The 25,581-nt window shown below is 33.9% G+C and overlaps 2 protein-coding genes across 2 annotated transcripts; one reads left to right on the top strand and one right to left on the bottom strand.

Moving 5' to 3' along the window:
• The first annotated feature begins 4,234 nt into the window (after positions 1 to 4,234).
• Positions 4,235 to 12,136, top strand: LOC108993691 (CBS domain-containing protein CBSX1, chloroplastic). Its single transcript, XM_018968672.2, has 8 exons — positions 4,235 to 4,549; positions 5,041 to 5,128; positions 5,258 to 5,322; positions 5,881 to 5,929; positions 9,079 to 9,131; positions 11,512 to 11,627; positions 11,719 to 11,776; positions 11,864 to 12,136. Exons 1-8 carry the CDS (start codon positions 4,343 to 4,345, stop codon positions 11,936 to 11,938), a joined length of 711 nt encoding a protein of 236 aa, XP_018824217.1. The 5' UTR covers positions 4,235 to 4,342; the 3' UTR covers positions 11,939 to 12,136.
• A 1,203-nt stretch (positions 12,137 to 13,339) lies between these two features.
• LOC108993692 (ethylene-responsive transcription factor ERF010-like) lies at positions 13,340 to 14,367 on the bottom strand. The gene has a single exon (XM_018968673.2). It carries the CDS (start codon positions 14,159 to 14,161, stop codon positions 13,634 to 13,636), a length of 528 nt encoding a protein of 175 aa, XP_018824218.1. The 5' UTR covers positions 14,162 to 14,367; the 3' UTR covers positions 13,340 to 13,633.
• Positions 14,368 to 25,581: the final 11,214 nt, after the last annotated feature.

Genomic DNA, 25,581 nt, shown 5'->3' with positions numbered 1-25,581 from the left:
ATCTCCACAACTCATAAATTAGTTGTAAAATTGATTAATGTTATGTTTTTGGGGTTCTTGTTATTGCGGTATGCATGTGGTTGAATGTGGTAGTGGGGTGTTTTGATTTTTGTTTTTCTCCTACTACTGTTGTGTATTTATATATAACAAATATATATGGGGATTAATAAACTTCCATCATCCATGTTCCCATAGCGATACTCCTTACGCTCATTTGCTAGACATCAGCCATATCAACAGGTATGGCTCATTTTTAATTCCAAGTCATTACTCATATTAATGCATATTGAATTGTAACGTAGCGTAGTTGACATTAAACATATTTTTTGTCTTATATTACCATTTTAGCTATTCCAAATGGATGATCCGGAAGACACGAGCCGTGATCATGTGCTTTGGGGCGATGCCATGGAGGAAATATTCATCGACATGCTCTACCAGGACGCCCTTCACGGTAGATTAAAGGGCAGCAAGATCACGTTTAGAGAGCATGGAGTTTATGCTCAGCGACTCACTGCTGTTGGAAAGAAAGTGTTTGACACGAACCAGGTTCGTGGAAACTTGACGAGGTTGAAGGGGATGCAGCGCTTGCTTACTGATTTGTTGAGCCAAACTGGAATGGGTTGGGATCCTGACACGAAGACAGTGCTGGGAAAATGCCATTAGGGTAAAATTAAACCTATTAACCATCTTTATTACACCAAAAACCAAGTTTGGGCACTCGATGTCTGATTATTAACATGTATGTTTATTCTGTAATTGTTAGGTTAAATCGAAATGGACGAAGTTTTGTACTTTTGGCTACCCAAAGTACAAGGAGTTGTGCACGATATTTGGCGCTTCAGTTGCATACGGGACTATGCAACACGCGTCAACACAGTTGCCCGCAGATAGCGACGAGGAGCAGCGCCTTGAGGAGGAGATGCGAGCTCGACGCCCTCCCTCATTTGGCAATCGACAGGGATTGCCCATTGACAATGATGACTTTATTGACTTGATGGGGATCGGGTCACCTTCAGTCGATGCAGTGACACAATCATCACGTAGGCCCAGGACAAAAAAAAAAAAAAAGAGCGATTCTGAGATACAGCTTTCTGAGGCCGTGGAGGAGGTCAAACTCACGCAGAGAGCGCGACGTAAGCGATATGAGGATTGGAAAGTTGTGGAATCATCGAAGCGCAGCAAAGAGTCACAGCCTAGTGATGGGACCAATGGAAATTACGATCCAATTAATCATTGTGCGACGTTGCTCAGCGAGCTTTCCCCGAGGCTGGAGCCATCCCAACTTATTCGTGCAATTAAGGAATTACTAAACCCAGATATGCGACATTTCTTCTTGTCATTGGATGCTGCAAGGAGGGACGATTGGGCCCGTAATTGTTAAAGTAGCATTCTGTAATTGTGGTTTTATTCTTGATGGCATTGTCACCCTTTATTTTTCATGAGACCATTTTTTTTTCTTTGATGAGTTTATGTACTGATATTTTTTCGACACTCGATGTCTGTTTCATTTCTTATGATGAAGTACATGGGGACGGATTATAGCGAGTTTAAGGCTCTGTTTAGATTATGCATGATTATTCACCATAATGTTCAATTATTATATGGTTATAGTAATGCATGATTATTTTGTTAACTTGAGAGAGATTATTTACAACTGTTGTCAAGATAAAATTGCAAATTAACCCACTATGCTCCATGCGAATTGGTCAGCAGGAAGCTACTCGATGAACGTGAATCGAGATGCAGATGACATGTTTCCTAATGTGGGTTCGACTGATAGTAGGGAAGATGACCTTGCAACTGATGATCTTGAGACACTCGCATTTCTTATGAGGGCTGGTAGACAAGCACAACAACATCTTAGACAGCCACAACATAATATCGGATTGCGGGGACATCAATATATTTTGGAAGTTTTGAATGAAAATCTAAGGAATTCTCACGAGTTATTCCGAATGGAGGTTGATGCCTTCCGCACATTATGCAGCTTGTTACGTTCAAATAGATTTTTGAAGGATACTAGAAAAGGGCTGATCGTCGAGGAACAAATAGGCATGTTCACATCGGTAGTGGCAGCTGGAGACGAACAACGGATTGTGGGGCAGTGATTTCAACATTCAACGGAAACTGTTAATGCCCACGTAACGAACGTTATGCAGGCCCTGTGTAGGCTTGGGACACATCTTATTTACCCAAGTCACACATCTGGGGTGCACCCAACAATCGCAGGCAATCCGAGAAATTATCCTTGGTTTGAGATAAGTTGTTTATGGTAGATAATAAATAATAATTCTGATTATATTGGGTCATTGTTTAGTAAATTATTTGAACCGTATGCAATCATATCTTCATGGGTTCTTCGTTTGCAGGGATGCATTGGTGCAATTGATGGGACCATGATCGACGCCGTTGTACCTGTAGAGGTTCGCGAGGCATATCGCAACCGGCATGGGAAAGTTGCCCAAAATGTATTGTGTATATGTGACTTGGACATGAAGTTCACATTCCTGTACACTGGTTGGGAGGGAAGCTCTCATGATGCACACGTATTCATCGATGCATTGAGTCAGGGCTGCAACCAATTTCCAATGCCTCTCGATGGTAAATACTTAATATTATATAATTATTTTTGTCTTCAAATTCTTTCTATTTATATGTATTTTGTTACATCTATGGGAATTGTTGCTTGGGGCCTGATTATTTCCTTGTTAATGGGTAACAAGTCATTATTATCTAGTCGATTCGGCGTACCCATGTACTCGATGATTTATGCCCCCTATCCTAGAGAGAGATATCATAGAAGTGACCGTCAGGGTCAGCGGGGATTTAGGGGGTATAAGGATTATTTTAATCATCGTCATTCATGCATTCGTAACGTAATAGAACGTATATTTGGGGTCTTGAAATCACGATTTAGAATTTTAAGACTCATGCCTGGTTATAAAGTTGGGAGACAAGGGGATCTGATCATTGCATGTTGTACGTTACACAATTTTATTAAAATGACGAGCCCGAATGACTAGTTGTTCGAGGACTGGAGAAATATGGAGCTCAGTCCAAGCAGTCGTGCATATAGTGACGCCGCAGCTTCAGGACATCATGCTAACATGACCATCAAATCAACCCGAGCTATGGCTGCAATTAGGGATGACTATTGTCATTCGTATGTGAGAAGCTAAGAGTAGTCATTGATATCTATGTAATAAATATTGACATTATTATAAATATAAGAGTGTAGTTAGAGATTCAAATGTATTACAAATTTGATTTTGGTCTGGCAATATATTACTTATCTACATAGATGAGAAAGTTTGTAGCAAATTTATTTAGAAAACATGGTTGCTAATATTATAAGCTATATACGTAAATTTAGTTTAATAAATGATTGGTCGATATGTAAATTTTATCCTACTAAAATTGAAAAAAATTGATTTTATAATTTAATGATGTTATTTTCCTAATTTATTATAATTGACTATAATTGGGAACTAGACCTAGGCAAAATGACCATTACTACTTAAATATGCGAAACGAATTTAAGCACAATTATTTATAAAAAAGTATTTTATATATATTGTATTATTTAACGTTTTTGGAAACAATTAAAAATCATTTTTGAAACATTTATTATTATTTTTTTATATATTTTACAACAAAATTTCGTTAGAAAAGAATATTGTAATCCGGAAAATATTATTATTCACTTTATTAAAGAGAAAAAAAAAATTAAGTGGGTAATTTATAATTTATTATTACTTCTTTATAAATATATTTATAAATAACATTTATCTCATTTCAAAAAAAGTTAAAACCATATCAACTCATAACTCATATTACTACTATTTATAAATTATCTCAACTCATTTCATTACTATTTACAACTCATCTCAACTCATCTGACTATTATTCAGAATTCATCTCAAGTTATCTCAATTCATATTCGAATCTAAATAATACCTATGTCTCATGCATAAAGAGGTGATAAGTTGAAAAATATTATAGATTTCACGTATAAATAGATTTTGAGTTGAAATAAATTTAATAATTTAAAAAATAAATATTTAGATATTAAAAAAAAATTAAATTTAAATTGAATTCAACCGAGTTGAGTGCAATCAAGTAGACAAACCAGCCAGTTAATTTTGCACGGTTTAGCTAAAACGAGCCACTGGCCCACTAATTAACGCGGTATCTGGGTCGGTTACGGCCTCGCTATTATCCGCAGCTGACACTTGAAATTATACTTCTCTCGCACTTTCACAAGACAGAGTTGGGTCCTCCCTTTCATAGGCCACGGTTCGTCAGTTATAAGGAGCAGGATAGCAAGACCGAACCGGACATGGACTCGATTCTACTCCCGGAGCCTCTATACCTGGGTAACCATCGCCCCACCGCCGCTCCGGCCTACCGTTCCTTCAGTTACCAGGTGCCATGCCTGCTCCTATCGCCTCCCGGGAGGAGACTTGTTTCTGTGTCCACCGATCGCTTCTCGGGACTACGGCGGTCCTTAGCTCTTGCCGCCAGTGGCACCTTGATGGCTAATTCTGTACCCATACGTTATCTTCTTCGTTTATTGCCTCTTTAATTCCTCTTTTTTTAAGTTTTCTTCTTAATTAATGAGCCACTAGTAATTTTTCTTAGAAGCTCGGGGTTTTGAATTCTTATTTTTAGTGCTGTAGGAAAGGGGTCTGGTTTCATCTACGAAATCCAACTCTTATGCCTTCAAATACTTTCTAAATTTTGAGAAGGGGATTAAGTAAGCAGAAGTTTCTGTGCATTCTAATTCATATTGTTTATAACAGGCTTTGTTTAGCAATCTAGCACGAACTCTTGGCGAGGAGGTCATTCTTCTAATTAAAAGATGAAAAACAGCCTAAAATAGTCAGAATATATATTAACTTAGGGATTTGGATATGAATATAATTGTATGGGAGAATGAATCATTTACAAACCCAAGCTTTTACTTATGGGGGGAAAATGAGTATATGATGAGTTCCATTGTCTTATCCTTCTTCTACTTGACCTGTTTACATTCAGCCAAGAAGTGAAGTATACACCGTTGGTGATTTCATGACAAGAAAAGAAGATTTGCATGTTGTAAAGCCGACCACAACCGTGGATGAAGGTATATTGTTATCCTTAAATTGTCATCTTGGGCTAACGTATACATACATACATACCTGCATATGTGGGTTAGTGTGTGTGGGTGGGTGTGTGTGTTAATTTTCTGAGTTATCCACCTTTATGTCAACAGCACTGGAAGCTCTTGTGGAAAACAGAATCACTGGCTTTCCTGTCATTGATGAAGAGTGGAAATTGGTAAGGTGTGCTTACCCCCTCTCATATTTTTAGTATATAGTATAGTCTTCCAATATATATGGTTATATGGGTTTTGGATTCTGTACGTATTTTACGGTCCAGTATCAGACTTTGCAGTGCTTACTAATTCTATATGTTAGTATCTTCTAATATTTAATTATTGAGGAAAATTTTGGTTAAGTAAAAGAACTAGGTCTTCCAATTGTTCCCACCAGGCCCCAAATCCGAGGGTCACTTGCTGGCTTGTATATTTAAAATAGTGGCTTTGGGATATAAAACTTTTCCTCAATGCATTCAGCATTTCACAAACCTTCTGGCCACACTAAAACAAGTATCCAGATTATTGCTTAAGATTTTCAATGCTGTTTTAATGTTTTTGTAACAATACAGCTTTACTTGTTTTTAAGATGCTTTCCAAATCTATCAGTGTTGTTAATTTTCATTGCTTGACTTCTATCAATCTGTGTTGTCTTGAAAATGTATGCCGTATGAATATGTGATGTAGGGTTTGTAGAGTATACACTGGCAATGATTTTTGAAGGTTCTCTTAAAATGCAGGTTGGTCTTGTTTCCGATTATGACTTACTGGCTTTGGACTCAATATCAGGTTAATTTCCAAGCTATATCCTCTCTTGGTTGCGTTATTCATTTGTTTAAAAGCACTCCTTCAGAAGTTTGTAGTTGCTAACCCTAGACTAATTATCCTTTATGAGGGAAAATATTCACTTTCTATCAAGATTTCCAGTTTGTTTGGTATAATAATAAACAAATGGGATAAATATTAAAATGGTCCATGTGGTTTGCCTTAACTCAGATTCATCCCTATACTCTAATTTTGAACTTCTTAATCCCTATACTTTCAACTTTAATCAATTTGATCCTTCCATTAGTCTACCATTACTACTATTTTAAATTCACCTTGTCATCTCCAATTTTGGAATGACACGTGTCAAAATATTTAAAAACTTAAAATAAAAACACTTTAAAGAACTAGAAACACAATGTAAAATAAAAACACTGTTTTTATGTGTCAACCTACTATTGGAGGTGGCATGGCGAATTTAACAAAGTGCTCACAATTTACTAACGGAAGAATTAAAAAACTCAAAGTTTGAAGGCACATGGATTAAAAAATTCAAAATTAGAGTATAGGGGCAAATCACAAAGACTATTTTTTTATTTTTTATAATTATGACTATTTTAGTATTTAACCATAATTATATTTGCATGGGTTTACATGGGGATGTTCAAAAGCATATATTTTTTTACTGAAAGAAGAGACAAGTTTATGTTGTTTTATAATGCCTATACTATTCCTGTGTACATGGGCTATGCCTATTTCATTCGTATCAATAATATTTACTTCTTACTTATTCAAAAAAAAAAATAATAATGCCTATACTAAATGTGTCAACAGTTTGTTGCGAGTGACAACACCCCTTGCCTTAGGGTTGGTTTGGATGTTGAGATGAGATGAGATGAGATGAGAAATCTCACCTCATCCAATCTCATCTCATCTCAACTCAACATCTAAACATCACTCAAATACAAATATTTTTCAATTTCAAATATTTTACATTTTCATCTAATCATTACCTAATTATTACAACTTTTCTAATTTTCTAAACAAAACACACAAAAAATCAAAATTTTCAAATCCCAAATTAAAAATTATATTCTAACAATATTTTAATTTCATAATATTTTTATTCAATTTTTTCTTTCTCATTTATCAAAATCTCATAAAACATCTTAATTCAAACTATTTCACTATCATTCACAGATTTTTCATCTTATCTAATTTCATCTCAACATTCAAACGAGGCCTTAAACAAATGATAGAAGGTAGGTCTTGAGTCCAAACTAGTAAGATATAGCATCCCAATGCAAGGCCCAAGCCACATGGCCTATACTCCAAAAGGACGAGTCAATGATACAATTAGAGCCACATTGGAAGCATTATAAAGAGCAAGAACTTTTCTTCCCAAGTAATGTGGGATTCCATACACTACCTACCCTTTATAATTTATCATTCAATATGGGGGTATAACACTCTCTCCCTTTATATTTCCGATGTCCTTGTTGGGCCCGTTCGTTTTAGGTGGCACCACTCAAGTCCCACATTTCTGGTTGGGATAGACTCTAATATTATTTGTAATGTCCCAATGAAAGGCCCAAACCACATGGCCTATACTTCGAAAAGATTAGTTAATGATACAATTGGAACGACATTATAACCTTCCAAAAAGATTAGCAAGAATTTTTCTTTTCCAAACAATGTGGGGATCTCATACACCACCTTTGCTTTTTACTTATCATTCAATATGGGGTATCACATAAGAAAAATTGACTTAATATCTGTCAATCAACAAATGTGAAGAAAAAGTGGAATAGGATACTATCAATATGAACTAAAATAAAGATGAGGAGTTTACTGCAAAACACTCATTCTAAACTAAATGGCTCCTCGAAATGGAGGGGATCTCTGTCAATATATAAATCCCTAATGGAAGGTCCAAACCGCATGACCTATACTCCAAAAAGACTAGTCAATGATATAATTGGAACATTATAAAGAGCAAGAACTTCTCTTTCCCAGCATTGTGGGATCTCATACACCACCTACCCTTATCATTTATCATTCAATATTGGGTATCACAATCTCCCCCGTTACATCCTCGTTAGGTCCGTTAGTGGTAAGAGGCACGGGTCAAGTCCCACATTTATGGTTAGGATAGGCTCTGATACTATTTGTAAAGCCCCAGTGGAAGGCCCAAGCCACATGGCATATACTCCAAAAAGATTAGTCGATGATATAATTGTAGCCTCATTGGAACCATTTTAAAAAGCAATAACTTTTCCTTCCCAAGTAATGTGGAATCTCATTCACTACCTGCATTTATCACTTATCATTCAATATGGGATATCACATAAGAAGTACTGACTTAAGATCTGTCTATCAGCAGAGGTAAAGAAGAAGTGGAATAGGATACTATCAATATCAACTAAAATAAAGATTAGCAATTTACTGCAGACACTCAGTCTAACTAATTGGCTCCTCGAAATGGAGAGGATCTCTACTCATATGTAACGCCCTAATAGAAGGTCCAAACCATATGACATATATTCCAAAAGGACTAATCAATGGTACAATTGGAGTCCCATTGAAACATTATAAAGAATGAGAACTTCTCCTTCCCAAGCAATGCAGGATCTCATACACAGTCTACCCTTATCCTTATCATATGGGGTATCACAATACATCGTAGGTGGCACGGTTCAAGTCCTGCATTTCTGTTTGGGATAAGCTCTGATTCCATTTGTAACGTCCCAATGGAAGGCCAAATCACATAGCCTATACTCCAAAAGGACTAGTCAATGATACAATTGGAGCCCCATTAGAACATTCTAAAGAGGAAGAACGTCTTCTTCCCAAGCAATGTGGGATCTCATATACTGTCTACCCTTATCCTTATCATATGGGGTATCACACCATAAAAAGAGTTCTCATCAAATTTTCTTTTTGTTTCTGTTTGCAACTTAAAACTTATTTTGTCATACTCACTAATCAAAGCCACAAAAGCATAAAAAATATTGACGGTATTACTTCGCCAATTCAAACCCCTTTTTGACCAAGAAGAATTTTAACTTTCTCATTAATATATGTATATTCATACCATGCAAATAGAAAATGAAGTGCATGCAAGATTTGAAATCTTGCCTTTTGACATGATGGGATTCAATATTTTAATTTAGGTGCTGTTCGAAATGATACCAGCATGTTTCCTGAAGTTGACAGCACTTGGAAAGTAAGTGAGAACCTTCTCTCTTTAAAATAAAAAGTATAAAATTCTATTTATGGTTGCCCATGTTTTTGAAATTTTGTTTGGTGAAGATTAGGTTCCAAAGCCATTATTGTTCCTAGCATATCCCAATTGAGTGAATTAAAGACTAAGATTTTCAAAGAATGTTTCATTACAGGAAAGGATTTTCTCAAGATTTGCTCTCTCATAGAATTGTGAGACAATAGAGTCTAGGGGCAAAATGAAAATTGATTATCAGCAGTACTGTGGTTCCTTTGTCAATCTGAAGGGGCTTGTTTAGATTCTAAGAATATATTAAAATATCTGTGAATAGTAGTGAAATAGTTTGTAAATAATAATAAAATAATTTGAATTAAGATGTTTTATTGGGTTTTAAAAAATGAGAGAAAAAGTTGAATAAAAATATTATAAAGTTAAAAAATTGTTTAAATATAATTTTTGTTTAGAAGTTTGGGAAAATTGTATAGTGTTTTGTGTTTGAATGATGCTTGGAAATGAAATATTTGAGAATATCTCAGAATACCTGAGAACAATTGTGTTCCCAAACGGGCCACTCAGACATCTGCATAAAGATCTTTCCAAAGGTGGATTGTGTGCAGTTAGTTCTATGGTTGAGTAAAAATGGTCATCCCTTGCCTCCACCATCTGTACCTGGGCATGCTTATATAGTTGCCTTCTCTTCTAGATTGTCCCAGTTATTACCTAGTTACAGTAACTGTGAACTTGTTGAATAGTATCTGACTTTTCTACTGTGTGACACATTTATGTAAAATAAAAAGGGATTAAAAAACCATAAAAATAATACTATATATAAAATTAGATCTCGATAATTTGTTACATACGTGTAGAAATAAGATTCTAAAAACACAACCTATTATATGTTTCAGATTTCTGACAATAATGTTTCATAAAATAATATTAATCTATTATTATTTGTATAATGAAATATTTAGAATTTAATTTCTTCATAATAACTATTAAGTGATCTTTTAGGAGGTCGTCTTTTATTTTAATATGTAAGTTAGTTTATTAAGTTTTATGTAAAATCTAGATATTTTCGTGTCACATTAAACATATAATGTTATAATTGAGACTTTAAATAAATTTTGTCTTGCTTAATGAAGTTTAGAGGATAAAACCTCTCAACTATTTTCCATATAGATATCAACCTTAAATGATTTTTCTTGTATTAATTTCAATTTGGACTCCATATATTTAAGAAGCCTATATATTATTGTATAACAAAAGATGGGATCCATGTTAATAAGTTTATTATTTCTTCTAAACTTACTTTTAATTTAATTTGGTGAGGCCACATCCTTGAAAATATGTAATATATAGAAATTATACAAAATTTTGGGATTACAAGAAAAAAAATGGAGAGAGATATTTCTAGGTATATTGAAATTCTAGAAACTTTTATAGAGCATATGGAGAATTTATTTATTTATTTATTTATTTATTTTTGGTTGGGGCATTTTCTATATTTATAGAATTATATTGAATAAAATCTTGGAATCTTGGGGCTATTTTGAATTTTCAAAACATTGGGGGGTGGGGGGGAAGCTAAACGTGGGTCCGCTACTGATTTGAAGCATTTCATGGCCCCATGATGATCATTGTTTGGGGCGCAGAATACCTCCCTAGTTAAAAAGTGGTTGTGTCCTGGTTCTTTTTTGGTCTTTTCCAGCACTTTTTAATTTTGTTTAATCAGCGGATCCTTCCTTAATATTTTAACCATTTAGGGTTAGCTGTGGTCCTTGACTTGCATTTATCAGCCACATTTTAGTCTTCTATGACCATATTGGCCACCAAATTTTTGGTTCCCTCGGGTATTTTGGGGGCCTTTCACTTAATTGACATCATTCATTCTTAGTGCCACAGACTTATCAAAACACATTCCTTCTTAGTGCTACATCATTTGGTTTTTGTTTATGATTTCTGTCAACCTTCAAATTTGAAATTCGCACAAACCAGATTCACAATTCAAAGTCCTCTAAGCAAAGTGTGCCCACGTTTTTAGTATCTCTCCTACTGGGAGTCTTCCAGCTCATGTTTTTAAGTATGTAATTCTGCAAAATTTTCTCTTTAATGCTATCAGTCATCAGAATGATTAAGGAAACAGTGTGAATATATTGGCTTTATTAAAGGGTCCTGGACTGCAGAATAATTCTGGTGAGAAGTATTCATGCAATCATGATACACAAAATTGGGAAGAACAATGTGTCTTGTTGTCTCTCCTTTCTTGTTGCTAAATGGCTATTAAAGCATCTATGAGGTCATGGTTAAAACTGTTTTTCTTTCCTCTCCTTTCAATAGTTAGATTGCCCAACCAAGTAATGCTATAAGTGCATATCTGCTGCAGACTTTCAATGAGGTACAGAAACTGCTCAGTAAAACCAACGGTAAGTTGGTTGGTGATTTGATGACGCCAGCCCCACTTGTAGTACGTGAAACAACTAATCTTGAGGACGCTGCTAGGTCTGTCCATCTCTTTCTTTCTCTGCTCTTCCTTCACTAGTGCTTCTTCCAACTTTCCAATGACAATTTTGAGTTGGTTTATCAAATGTAGGTTATTGCTCGAGACAAAATACCGTCGCCTTCCAGTTGTAGATGCCGAGGGTAAGCTGGTAAGTATTTCCCCCATCCATAATTAGTCTATTTCTTTACTATGCTAGCTTCTGGTTCTTAATTAGCCAGGGTTTATAACCTTTCAGGTCGGGATTATCACAAGAGGCAATGTCGTTAGAGCCGCCCTTCAAATAAAGCGTTCTGGTGAAATGAAAGCATAACATTTAGATTTGTCCGATTTAAGAAGCTGGGTTGAATGTATTCGTACAAGGTGCTCGAGTGTGTTGACAGGGGAGATCAGAGGATCTCAGCTTCTCTCTATGAACAATTTTGGCTATATATATATATATATATATATATGTATTCAACACCAATGATATTTCTATATAAGTAATTACCAGGACCAAGCTTGTTAGGTACCGAATTCCTCCATTCCATCCGCCCCACACTCACCAAGAAACGAGTAAAAAAGAAATAAAAATAATAATAAAGAAAAAGACATTTTGTCACCTACTAAAACGAAATTTCATAACGATATCATGGAGGGTATCATCATATTGGGACCATTCATTGTCGGATGGCCACCTTGTATTCAAACAGGTGACCTACGCTCAACAAATACTATAATCCTATGCAATATATATTTCATTAGGAGGGTGGATGGATGCTCTCTCCGTCCTTCACCCTTTCTCTCGAGGGAAAAGAGAGATGGTGATTGTACTGCATTTGAAATAGGTAAATCGACTGCCCACTCTCCTGTTCGTAGGAAATAAAAGATCAAACAGTTTTTGGATTGACGATCATCGTTTACATCAAATGTATTTGTGTGTATATATATATCCCCAAACAGTTCTCTGGGATGACATAATCATGATAAATAATATGCCGTGTCTGAAAAGCAGCAGGTGTTTTCCGCTGATTGTGGGGGCAATCCTTTGTCCCCTTGTGGAAAATGCATAGAAATCGTCGTCTAAGCTTGGATATAGCCAAAAAGCACAAGTCAAAAAACTGTCCTCCTCTCTCTCTCTCTCTCTCTCTCTCTCACCAAGATGCTAAGCAAGCTGTTGTTAACCCAGACATTTTTGGTGATTTTGACCTCGTGGGGAAAGCCTTATACTTGCAGTTGCATATATATTATCCTGAGATGACCAAAAAACCAAAAAGCTAAATAAATAAACGACCGACCAAGTTGCAAGCCTCATAATCACCAGCACAGCACAGCACAGCACAGCACAGCAATACCAATTTCTCTCTTTGTAAAACGCCCCACCCCGCACTGCTTCTCACTAAGCCTGAAGTGCCTGACCCACAGCTCATAATCAGAAACAGTGCAGAACCAGAAAATACCTAACTCTTAAAGATCTCATCGCTTTAGTAGTTAATAACTTTAGTGGTTAGCATAGCTCTTTGCGCCCATTTGCTGTTTTTGTAGGCCACCTCCTGTTTGATGACATGTTTCCCCCTCCCCTCCCCTCCCCTCCCTCACTAGTCTACATCTTCCCCCTCCTGATTTTCCTTTTTCTTTTCTTTCAACTTTCTTTGAGTTCCTGCCAAGCTGCTCTTATCTCACTAAGTCCACTAGAGACCAAAAAGGGAATAAAAATAAAAATAGAAATGGAAAGTATGCTGCTAAATACTTAATATACATTTACCAATTTTTACAAAAGGCCAAAATTTCATCTGATCTGATTAAAAGTAAAAGCAAAATAGAAGAGAAATAATTATTTAAAAAGGGAAATAGAGAAGCTATTGCTAACACAAAAGGTGCAGTGCACTAGTACTTAACAGAGGGCCTCATCATTTCTTCAGCCTTCAGTGACATACCTCCCTAGCGCATGTTAGCAACCACCATCCTACAAATTACAAAAAAAAAAAAAAAAAAAGGAAACGAAGGAAAAGGAAAAAGGCTTTCCTCTTCAGTTCCCTTCCCACTCCCCGTCAGAATAATCCGGGTCGGGCAACTTATTCAAGTCGACCCGTTCCACGAACCCTCCACAAGAGTTGAACTCGCTTGTCACCGCTGCAGCCACCGCTGCCGCTGCCGCTGCCGCCGCCGATGCGTGGTGGTCACGATGTTGCTGTGGTTGATGATGCAGAGCCGTCTCCACCGCGTCGACTTGGGCGCCGACCTCAGTCGCCTTCTTCCTAATGGAAGCGGCCGACATATCTCCGCAGAGCGCTTCTCCTGCCAAGAACTCGGGGAAATTGAGGCGAGCGGAAGGCCCCCTAAGATAAAAGACGGCTGTGTCGTAGGCCCGAGCGGCGGCGACTGGGGTGGAGTAGGAGCCGAGCCAAATCCTGGAGCGCTTATTGGGTTCCCTAATCTCGGCCACCCACTTGCCCCACTTCCTCATCCTTATCCCCTTGTACGGCCTCTCGCACATCTCCACCCCTCTCTTCCTCCTATTCTCCTCCCTCTCTCCTCCTCCACCACCGCCTTCCATCTCTGTAACACTCTTGCCCTCTCCCTCTCTCTCCCTCTCTTTCTCTCTCTAAGAATCGTTCCTGAGAATCACAGAGGGAGGGAGTGTATCTTCATGAAAATACAAAAACTAGAAAACGAGTTCAAGACACGCCCTTTTTGAGAGAGACAGGATGTGAGAGAGAGAGAGAGAGAGAGATAGGGCCGGTTGTATTTCATTTCATGCTACTCCTTGGCCACTAAGGTTGTCATCTGGGTGACCCTCCACGTAGGTTAAATTCTGCCAATTTTTATAAATAAATAAATAAAAGAAAAGAAAAGATGGCTAAATTCACCGACAAAATCTCTGCTTTTTTTTTTTTTTTTTTTTTGTTTCTTTGTTTGGTTTTATTTTTTCAGTTTTTTTGGGGGGGGCTTGTTTAATCTGTGCTCTCTCTCTGTCGTTTCCTTAAAACGCACCTGCAGACTGGAGGGTCGTCTACGTATATGCTTTCCTCTCTCGTAAATGATATTTGCAATGATATTTGATATTAAGTTTTGAGTATTTCTTTTAATTAATAAATTTGAGATTGATGTAAAAAAAATTAATTTTTTAATAATATATTCCAATTATTTTTAGAAAGAGTAAGAGAAGAAAGAATGCACACTTTAAAAATCCTGTTTGGATATAAAAATATTTCCAATTCATCTCATTTAATCTTATAATTATAATTTTTTCAAATTTTCATATAAAATATAATAAATAATTTAATTTTTTTAAATTTTAAAATAATAATAATATTAAAAAATAATATTCTAACAATATTTTATTTCACTCATCTAAAATCATTTCATCTTACTATTCAAACGAGCTCTTAATAGCATTATTATTCCTCTACGATGTTGGCTTAAAAGAATTTGCTTTTTTTTTTAACTTAATTAAAAATTAATAGCATATATTATTTTCATTTAACCTATTATCGATCTTTAAATTTATTATTAAGAAAAATAATATCTTTCTTCATTCTTAATTTTTTTTTCTCGGCCTTTCCTCATTCTTAAGTTACTTTCAATGTTTTTCCATGCCAATCACTTAAAAAAAAAAAAAAATTGCTTAAAAACGTAGCATTAATATTGTCTGTGATTTAAAATGATAAAATATATAAATGAAGTAATGTTAGTCGTAAAGTGTATAAGCGTCACAAAATTATTTTAAAAAAGAATGGTCCAGTTCACTATTAAAAAATTAATTTTATTTCATATGTATTTCATATTTACTCACTTTTTACAAAATAATTACTCGACGCTTAAGCACTCCACAATTATAAATATCGTTTCTCGTATAAAGAATATCATCTTCCAAAAATTATAATTAATATTTTTTCGAATAAAAATTATGAGTAATCTAATCATTGACAGTACCACGTTAATAAAGTTAGATAAAAATAGAATAAAAATATAACGACTGTTATTAGATCCGGTTATAAATTGTGTAAATTTGATATACTTTCTTTATAAAAAAAATTAAAATATACTTTAAAAAAATAGATTTTTTTCATATAAATTTCTAACTTGTTCACTTAAAACAAAAAAATAAAGGCCAAATCTTGCCCCATATTTATTCACTGGATGGCACTAATTTTATTTATTTTTAGTTGGTTTATTAAAGAGAAATGATAGTTGTAATTATGGATGTGTAAGTACGGTGTAATAATTTTGAAAAAAATAATAAACATAAAATTTATATTAAAAAATATTTTTTGTTAAAAAATGACAGTTACAATCATGAATGCGCAAATTATGTATAACCATTTTAAAAAATTTAATAAATATGATATCTATATAAAAATAATAATAAATTTTTAATAGTAGAGCATATTCTTTTTCAAATCGATTAAAAAACATTTACATACTTCACGATTGTATATAATATTATCTTTTTTAAAATGACAGTATGATATTTGCACATTCACGATTTTATATATTATTATTGATTATTAAATTATTTTTTAATTTTTCCGGAAGAGGAACCGATAGGTCGGTGGTCGGTGGTCGACAGATACCGTTAGGAATTGACTTTCCCTTCCACGCAATTAACGATTTGATAAGACAGTCATGTTTGTCCTACCCCCACCTTGTCTTTTTGTGACAAATTCGGGGTTAGTATTGCCATTTCATATTTGTCGTGGCCCACTATTTTTATCATATTCAGGCGGGGGCGGCCTAATAATATTTTATGTATTAAAATTATTATTACTCATCCTCATTTATTTATATTTCTTTTTTAAATAAAAAAAAAATCTATTCATCATCTTAACTTCCATCATCCTCCTATCATCTTGTGATGTGGCATTAGATGATAGGTTTATAAGTGAAATATAATAAATAATGTCCAATCATCTAATGACACATTATAGGATGATGAGAGGATGATGGAAGTTAGGATGATGAGTAGCATTGCTCTTTAAATAATTCTATATGAAATTAATATTTACATCACATACTTTTCATGTGATACATGATTCGAAAGTTTAGGTGCCCTAAGTATAAGACATGATTCGAAAAGAAGGATAAATCTTTTTCTGTATAAGTTTTGAATCAGATCTTATATATGGTTTCTATATTCTTTTAGATTATACTCGAGTGTAAATATTCATATTTATTTTATCTGTATAAGTTTCAAATCAAACTCTATAACTATTGATATTTATTTTAGTGAGAACTTGAGCACAAATGTTTAAAATTTTAAATTGTTTCAAAATATCATTTATGTTTGTTCCATTTTTCCATCCAATAAAAGTTTTATTTGTCATGCCTTTGTATTAGTGTTTTTGTTAAAAGTTTTTCATTTTCACTCGTGAGGCATGTATTGGAACCAAATGAAAATTGATTTATGAAAAAATTTTATAATTTGTGGCATATAATTTGAAACATAATTTGTGACATAAAAATTTAGAGAATATTTCCAAGAAAAGTTGTAGAGATTAGCAAATAAAATATTTTTTGCATTTAGATTTTCTAATCTCAGAATATGTATTGATTTGTATAAAAAGAAAACAAATCAAACATATCAAGAAAAGATGGTATAAGGAATAGATAGTTTCTTGAGATAATGCATATAGACGTGTGTAAATCTTTTCTCTATAATGTTTGATAGATATAGGTATTTCACTACTTTCATAAATGATTTTTATAGTATGGATGTATCTATTTGCTACATAAAAAGTCTCAAGCCATTGGTATTCTTGAGGTACTTCTCATGGGGAGGAAATTCAGCTAGATAAAAAGGTGAAAATCATCGAATTGGATTAAAGTTGTGAGTGCCAGGAAAAATATTATAAGTCAAGTCAATGTGATGACATTGACTTATAACTTATTGAGAAGATATGTAATAAAATTATTAAAAACATTGGTATATATCTTAAATTGTTTTCCAAATAAGTAGTCTCAAAAACTTTTGAGTTGTGAAACTTGATTTAAGGCATATACATGTATTTATAGTCAATTTTAAGTAAAACTTTTCAATCCAAAAGAAAGAAAGTTAGATCGTATAATAGTTAATGGGTACATTATTGATTACTCAAGGAGATCCAAATGATTTAGGTGGTATTGTCTCTATTCATAGTTTGAATTTTGAAAAAATTACAATGTCAGATTCCTTATGGTTGGCAAAATCAGTGGGAGTATAGAAACTAGAGATGTGTTGTTATGAAGTGCATTCTTGTACTTTGAAAATGCTTATAGTTCATTTTATGATTATCTTAATGATAACATGGAACAACAAGCAAATGATCATCTACCACATCAGAGAAACATGGTTGAAGAATTGACATGGAGACATCAGAACAGGTAACCTCAAGTGATCTTCTTGATTTGATTTTGGTTAGGTTATGTGCTATATTTTCAAAATTTAAATTTGACGTAAAAATAAATGAAGGTTTGCATATATTTTCATAAGTTATATAAATAAGTGATTTTATAAAAGATCGATGCATAAAAGAGTGATTCAAATCCATGAATCAATGTAAAGTTTGTAATTTCGTCTAAATTATCTGAAATGTATAAAAGTTGAATGTAAATGAGTGGTGGAGACAAAACCTTGACTTTAAAGGCAATGTTGAACGATATAGAGTCAGACTTGTAATTAAGGATTTCACTTAGAAATGAACATTACTTAGAAAAAGATTTCTAATAAACCTTAAAGAACTCATTAAGAATCACTATGATATTAGTAGCTCATTATGGTCTAGAGTTACATCAAAGAGATGTGAAAATAATTGTAGAGTGAAAGTCTAAAGTCTACAAGAAATGAATAAAATGATTACTTAAAAAATGTAACAGATTTTCTGAAAAATTGGTATCTAAAATTTGACAATACCAATAGTTTTTTGGAATTAAGAAAAATAGTGTTAATGTATATATCCATAAATCAGTGAGAGTATATTTGTATTTATGGTCATACATGTATATAACTTTTGGCAAGTATGAATTATGGTTTGTAGTATGACATTAAAATTATATCTCTAAAGAACTTTAAAAACGGAATTCAAGAATGAGATATCATTCGTAATTGGGATTGGATTTTAATACCGAGACAATGACTGTTAGCATTGTCTCAATATAGTTGCATAAAGTTTTGGAAGATTTTACATGAAGAATTGTTTTTCAATAGATGCTTTAAAAATAAAATGTTACATGCTCAGTATTTTACATTGTCCTCAAATTGATTAGGTTGTTAAGAAAATTCTATATATGACAATTATAAAAAAAAATCTGATGATTGCACAAACTTGTATAAGGTTGAATGTCAGTTTTTCAGTTGGCAATCTTGGTTGTTGCCAAAGCAGCTCAAGGATGTTTGACCCAAAAGTTGTGAAAAGAGTGCAAGTTTATTTGCAAGAAATTAAAGACTATATTGTTGCTTTAAGAAGAACTGATACTCTTAAGGTAACTGAATATTTAGACTCTATTTTGTGGGATTACTATAATGATGAAAAATACAGTTATGATTATGTATTTTGTTATCTAGTATAGTTATTTTATGGAAAAGTATGAGGCCAATCTCTTATTACTGCATGTGCAATAGGGACTGAGTTTGTAGTATGTTTGAGACCACAATGTATGGTATCTAACTAAGAAAATTTATCTTAGGACTTGAAATTATTGACTTATAAGCAAGCCGCTAAGAAAGTATTGTAAGAATTCCTCAAAATATTTTTCTCCGAATGATAAATATTTAATGAAAATTTAAATACATAAGTGTTAAGTAGAAAATACAAAAACAAATATGTTCATAACAATAGTGTGATAATGATTATACTTTAAGGGACATGTTGAAAAGATGAGTCATATGCTTATACCCATGATGTGAATATGTTAAAGAGATCATTGATATACTATGTATTTTGTTTCTAGAAATTGAAATATATCTATTATGGTTATTCCTATTTTCTTGTCTTTCCACCTGATATGTACATTGAATGGTGTGGATGAATGGATGACAGGATAATATCTACGATAGACATGAATTGGAATCTAAAGTATTACAGTATTAATCTTAATTGTCTCAATTAAAGATCGTGTTAAATTAAGTTACTAGTATTATGGTACATGAAAGGGAATTTGTTGATCATATAACAAAAGACCGACATGACTCGCATTGGTAGCTGGTTTGACATTTATATTACAGAACTCATGAAATGTATTTTGAGCTATGAAGGTTTCAGGAAGTGAATTTCCGCAGTATGATTAATTTCCTCTGATAAATCCATGAACGAAAAATATTATTTTATGAGTGTATGGGCCAAGTGAGAGATGTAAGAGTTTTATTTAAACTGTGTCTCAGACACTCATCTTGATAGAGTTTGGAATAGCTCAAAACTTATTAGTTAATAGATGAGTTATAATGAGATAAGAAAACTGCTAAAAGATAAGATTAACTCTATATCTCTAATCATAGTCAAACACAAAGTCTTAAATTTTTTGATAGTCAGAAGTCTATAAATAGCACTGAGTGGTTAAGGGTTATCACCTACAACATTAGAGTACTTCTAGCCATCGAGAGACATTTGTGAAGTTAAGTTGCTAAGATGATATTTCTCTCATAATCAGATTAATTTCCTTATCAGACAGTTGGAGAAATGTGCGTATTTAATTATCCTTCTTGTTATTATTGTTGTTGATGTTAAAATATCCAACATTTTAAACCTTTATTTTCGAAACCTACTGGACGGACTTGTAGTTTGGCAACAGAAGAGACATCATTGTCAGTGATTTCATGACATACTAATTTTCATGTTTAAGAATAATATTTATATATATATATATATAAATGCTAAGTGCATTGATAATGTGTACCTAATTTGTGTGTTTTTTTAAATATTAAAAAAGTACACAAAATATACAATCGGTGTACATTAACGATGCACATCATTGGTCTCGTTGAGGGACCCATATATATGTATGTATATATATACATATATATACATACATATAAACTAATGTTCTCATTATCTGCATTTCATGAGAAAGAGAGGTACGTGTGTTTGTGTGTTGAAACTTATAAACTAATGTTTTTAAGGCTATATATATATATATAGAGAGAGAGAGTAATGCTAGAGAGAAGCTATTATAGCAGTGCACACTTTGTACTCACTGCGTGACTGCTTCTAGTTGATTGTTCCCAACACTTACTTGACAAAATATGTGGTCTATATGATGCCATATCATGTATACAAAATGGATGCTTTCAATAGTGGTTTCTATCTATATTTATTCATATATATATATATAGGGTAGCTTTTGGTGCAAAAAAGACTCTGTGTGTGTATCAAACAACAAAATAAGGTTGATTGGAGGTGAATGGTAAGATCCTCATTCGGTGTTGTGTGCTAGATATGTAGATCATGATGTTGTAGGAATCATTGAAAAGTGGATATATAGAGAGAAAAAATTCTCTTCATCTCCTATATCACTTCTTTTGATAAATTCAAGATAGAGAGCATATGTATAGACATGTTATTCAAAACATGCTTGATTAGAACAATTTTACCTCCAAATGAAAGAAACTTGCCATTTTGCTAACTTTTTTTGGATTTTCATTAAGAGTGAGTCAAACACTCGGATAGTCATGCAACCCACAATCAAAGATACGCCCAAATACGTGCAAGGCCAACTACCTTCTGCAAAACCCGAAATCACCTTCAAATCATTTTTACGGCCAGCCAATATAAAGTAAGAGAAAAACATTGAAGACCTACTTGGATTAATCAATTGACCAAGCATCAATTCATACATGTGCAATACTTCCATAAGAGTCCGAATAGATGACTTTCCCCCAATAGCAAAAATCAGTATATCATCCGCATAAAGCAAATGGGAAATCAAGGTACCTCCACCAGGGTGGAACGACTTGATCCGACTCAGATCACTCTTTATGAAGCATTCGAGAGAGGATCTCCTCCGATAAAATAAATAGATAAAGAGAAAGAGGGTCACCTTGGCGAAGCCCATGTGATGGCTTGAAAAAACCTTTGGCACACCCATTCAATAAAATCGAGTAAAAAGGAGAGGAAACAACATTAAAAACAATAGATTGCCACTTCACTAAAAAACCCAACCTACGTATGATCTCCAGGAGGAAATTCCGATTGACTCAATTATAAGTTTTGGCCATATCAATTTTCATCAAAACATTTCCCTCTCTCGCCTTCCTATTGATGCCTTGAACCAATTCTTCAGCCAACAAAATGTTCTCAAAAATACTTCGTCCTGGAATAAACACAACCTGCTCAGGAGAAACAATTTTATCCAGGATCGGCGCCAAATGAAAAACCATAATCTTCGACATAATTTTATAGACAACTGAACAAAGGCTGATCGGTCGAAACTGACCAAAACCCAAAGGCTCATCGACCATTGAAATCAGAACCAAATTCGTAGCCCCAAAAAAACTTGAAATCGATTGATTTTCAAAAAAATCTTTAGCCATTTCCAACAAATCATCTTTCATGATATCCCAAGCAAGCATAAAAAGCTAGCCGAAAAACTGTCTAGACCAGGGCTACTATCCGTCAAGATAGACCATAGAGCTTGCTTGAGTTCATGTAAATTTGGATTAGCACACAGGCCTCGTTATCCTCCCTGGACACCACTGGTTGTATCAGCTCCAAATCATCCATGAGCCTTTCAATCGGCATCACTATGAGCAAGTTCTGGAAGAACGCATTAGCACCCTCATGAACCGCTTCCCCCGAATCCATTGCCATATTCCATTTGCATCTTCTCTATTTTTTACTCCTGTTTTTGAGCTGCAAGGTAGCATGGAAGAAACTTAAGTTCTCATTCTCTTTTGCAAGCCATTTAACTCTTGACTTCTAACAGGCCAAAACCTCCTCTCTCTGTAGACCCATTGTAGGTGCTCTTGTTTATAGCTTAATAATTCATTTTCGGTCTGAGCTGAGTAAGACTGTGACAGATTGACTTCCAACCTAGTGATGTGATCTTCCAACTTTTTAAGCTCAATCTCCACTCAGCCAAATACCTCTCGGTTCCACGTCCGTAACAAAAGTTTTAGCTTCTTTAATTTTGTACTCATTCTCACCATGGCACAACCTACAACTTGCTCATTCCAAACTTCTTGCACTAAAGGAAGAAATCCCTCATGCGATCCCCACATACGGAGGAACTTGAACGGAAAAATAGCAGTAACTCTGTCTCTACTTAGTTAAACCAGCATCGGCGCATGATCTAAAGACGTCCTTGGCAGATATGAAATCATAACATCTCCAAAGAATTCCATAAAATGCACATTCACAAGAATACGGTCTAACCGAGCCCATATTCTTCTACCCCCTAGCCTTCCATTACATCACGACAAACTATTACCTTCACAAGAAAGTTCCAGTACCGGCGCATACACATGAATACAAATATTAAATTCCCTCTTCGCTCTAGAAGCCTGCAAGAGCCCATCCACCTTTTTACTATCGTCTCGAATTATATTAAAATTCTCCCAATAAACCATGGAAGCCCACAAGCATTTTGAGCCTTTAAAAACTCTCATAATTCCACTCTTTTATTTCGAAAGCAGCTCGCATAAACGAAGATTGCAAACACCTGACAATTACCATGAACAAACCATCCACTAATAGTTTAATCCGGCATTGAAACCAAATCAAACTCAACATTAGTATCCTAGAAGAGCCAAATTTTTCCACCTACCTCCGCATTATTAATACAAAACGGCATCTTCATCCAACGTGCCCATCTACTGCACTTATTAGAATTTAAAAATAGTTCTAAAATGGCCACCACAAAATATACAATCGGTGTACATTATCGTTGCATATTATTGGTCCCGTTGAGGGACCCATATATATATATATATATATATATGTATCTATGTATGTATGTATCATACATATAAACTAATGTTCTCATGATTTGCATTTCATGAGAAAGAGAGGTACGTGTATTTGTGTGTTGAAATTTATAAACTAATGTTTTTAAGGCTATATATATATATATAGGGTAGCTTTTGGTGCAAAAAAGACTGTGTGTGTGTGTATCAAACAACAAAATAAGGTCGATTGGAGGTGAACGGTAAGATCCTCATTCGGTGTTGCGTGCTAGATATGTAGATCATGGTGTTGTAGGAATCACTGAAAAGTGGATATATAGAAGCTAGGCCAATGCATGGATCAGATTCATCATGCTCTGGAGTACTTCACTGTTAATTAATTGTTTCCTCGATATTAAATACATGCCACTGATCTTCTGATCTATAGTTCATTTAAAACAGATAGTATTCATTGAGTAATATTATTCTTCATCCTAAATTCTATCTATTATCCTCAGTTGTACATGACCTGATCTTCTATCAACCATTTAAATGGCAGTACTCGCTTTAAATTCACTGCATTACTGAAAATTATAAAAATCTTAGGATAAAAAAAACTTACTCAATACGTACTCATTTATAATATAGAATGGGCCGGGGTATTTTCGTCACCGTGTTTCTAAAAATGATTATATTAATAAGTGAAACCTGCATGCACCCGATGGTGATCAGACATTAATACTATGGTCGAGTACTGTGGGTGGACAAGAAGGAACCAAAGACAGACAGAATAACATTGTGGTACCTGTTGTGTAAGGCATGGTGTGGATCAGAAGACTCTGATCAAGTACGTACTAGTTTATAAGTAACATGCATGTCAATTAAGCACCTGGAGATAGCTTGATCGGATTCGTTTTTCTTTATCTCGGTTCAGGTACTTTTTTAACAAGTAAATGAGTTCCAACCCATAGAATATGTTCTATATTAATTAATCATGTCCAAGTAAAGAGTATTTAATTAATCTCCGATCGATCATCTTCTCTCATTTAATGATAAATAAATAAATAAGAGCATTCTCATTAACTTGATTAAAATTCAACTTTAACCAAATTTAGCTAACAAGACACTTAAAACACCCAACATTGAATTAGACATGTCTATATAAACTAACTATAGTAACTCACCAAATATGTGGTATACGGTAACTTAGCCAAATACTATAATATTCATTTCTCACTCCTCTCACCAAATATATAAGTATTTTTTGTAATTAAGAAATTTGGTTCGATTTATTATTATTAAATATAAAATATGATAAAAATAAATTAATTAGTTAATATTAATTAGAATATAATTATTATTAACATTTAATTGGTAGAACTATAAAATATGATAAAATTAAATTAAATAAAAAAAATTATTAAATTAATAATATTTTTTATTATATAGAGAATAAATGAATAATTTAATGTAAAAATTGAATTTAAGTAAAATAAACAAATATAAACTCATATATATTAATTAAAATTTATATTTATATTTGACTAATTCAATAAAAATGCTCTAATACGAGGGAGGATGAACAACACACCAACACGTACGTACATACCTAAGATAACTATGAGAAAGTCAACAACCAGTGTGGCGCGTGCGTGCATGCTGTTTCAGGGGCGGGCGTTGCAGACTTGCATGCAATGACCGATAGAGAAGGACGTGAACAATCTTATTCTTTGGGATAAGTTTTCTACAGTACCCCTAAGCTAGTATCTGTCTCATATATCATCAATCAGTACGTAGTTGTAGGACCTTTTAAAAGCAGTATGACTTGGAAGTACCTTCCAACAGCTTGGAATTATCAACAATAATATATATATATATATATATATATATATATATATATATGCACCGAATGATAATGATCAGGCCACGTGGCTAATTAAAAAAGAAAAAGTCATAGATACGCGTGGAAAAAATTTAGGATGGAAGCCATAGATGCATTAATTTTAAGATGCTCAAGTTAGAGATCAGATAAGATGCATGGCCGTCCAATTATGTAATGAATAGAAGTCAAAGTTTCGGTGAGTACGTGGACTTAAAAAATTGCAGAGTGATTTTTCTGATCT

This window comes from Juglans regia, chromosome 1 (genome assembly GCF_001411555.2).
Source record: "Juglans regia cultivar Chandler chromosome 1, Walnut 2.0, whole genome shotgun sequence".
Lineage (NCBI taxonomy): Eukaryota > Viridiplantae > Streptophyta > Magnoliopsida > Fagales > Juglandaceae > Juglans > Juglans regia.
Note: the sequence above shows the minus strand (reverse complement) of the source record. Positions and strands in the feature narration are given on the sequence as shown.

Excerpts from the sequence above, each read along its gene's own strand:
- LOC108993691 (XM_018968672.2), top strand. The coding sequence starts at position 4,343 with ATGGACTCGATTCTACTCCCGGAGCCTCTATACCTGGGTAACCATCGC. Across the intron at positions 5,323-5,880 it reads TTGATGAAGAGTGGAAATTG|GTTGGTCTTGTTTCCGATTA; the intron begins GTAAGGTGTGCT and ends CTTAAAATGCAG. Across the intron at positions 5,930-9,078 it reads GGCTTTGGACTCAATATCAG|GTGCTGTTCGAAATGATACC; the intron begins GTTAATTTCCAA and ends ATTTTAATTTAG.
- LOC108993692 (XM_018968673.2), bottom strand. The coding sequence starts at position 14,161 with ATGGAAGGCGGTGGTGGAGGAGGAGAGAGGGAGGAGAATAGGAGGAAG.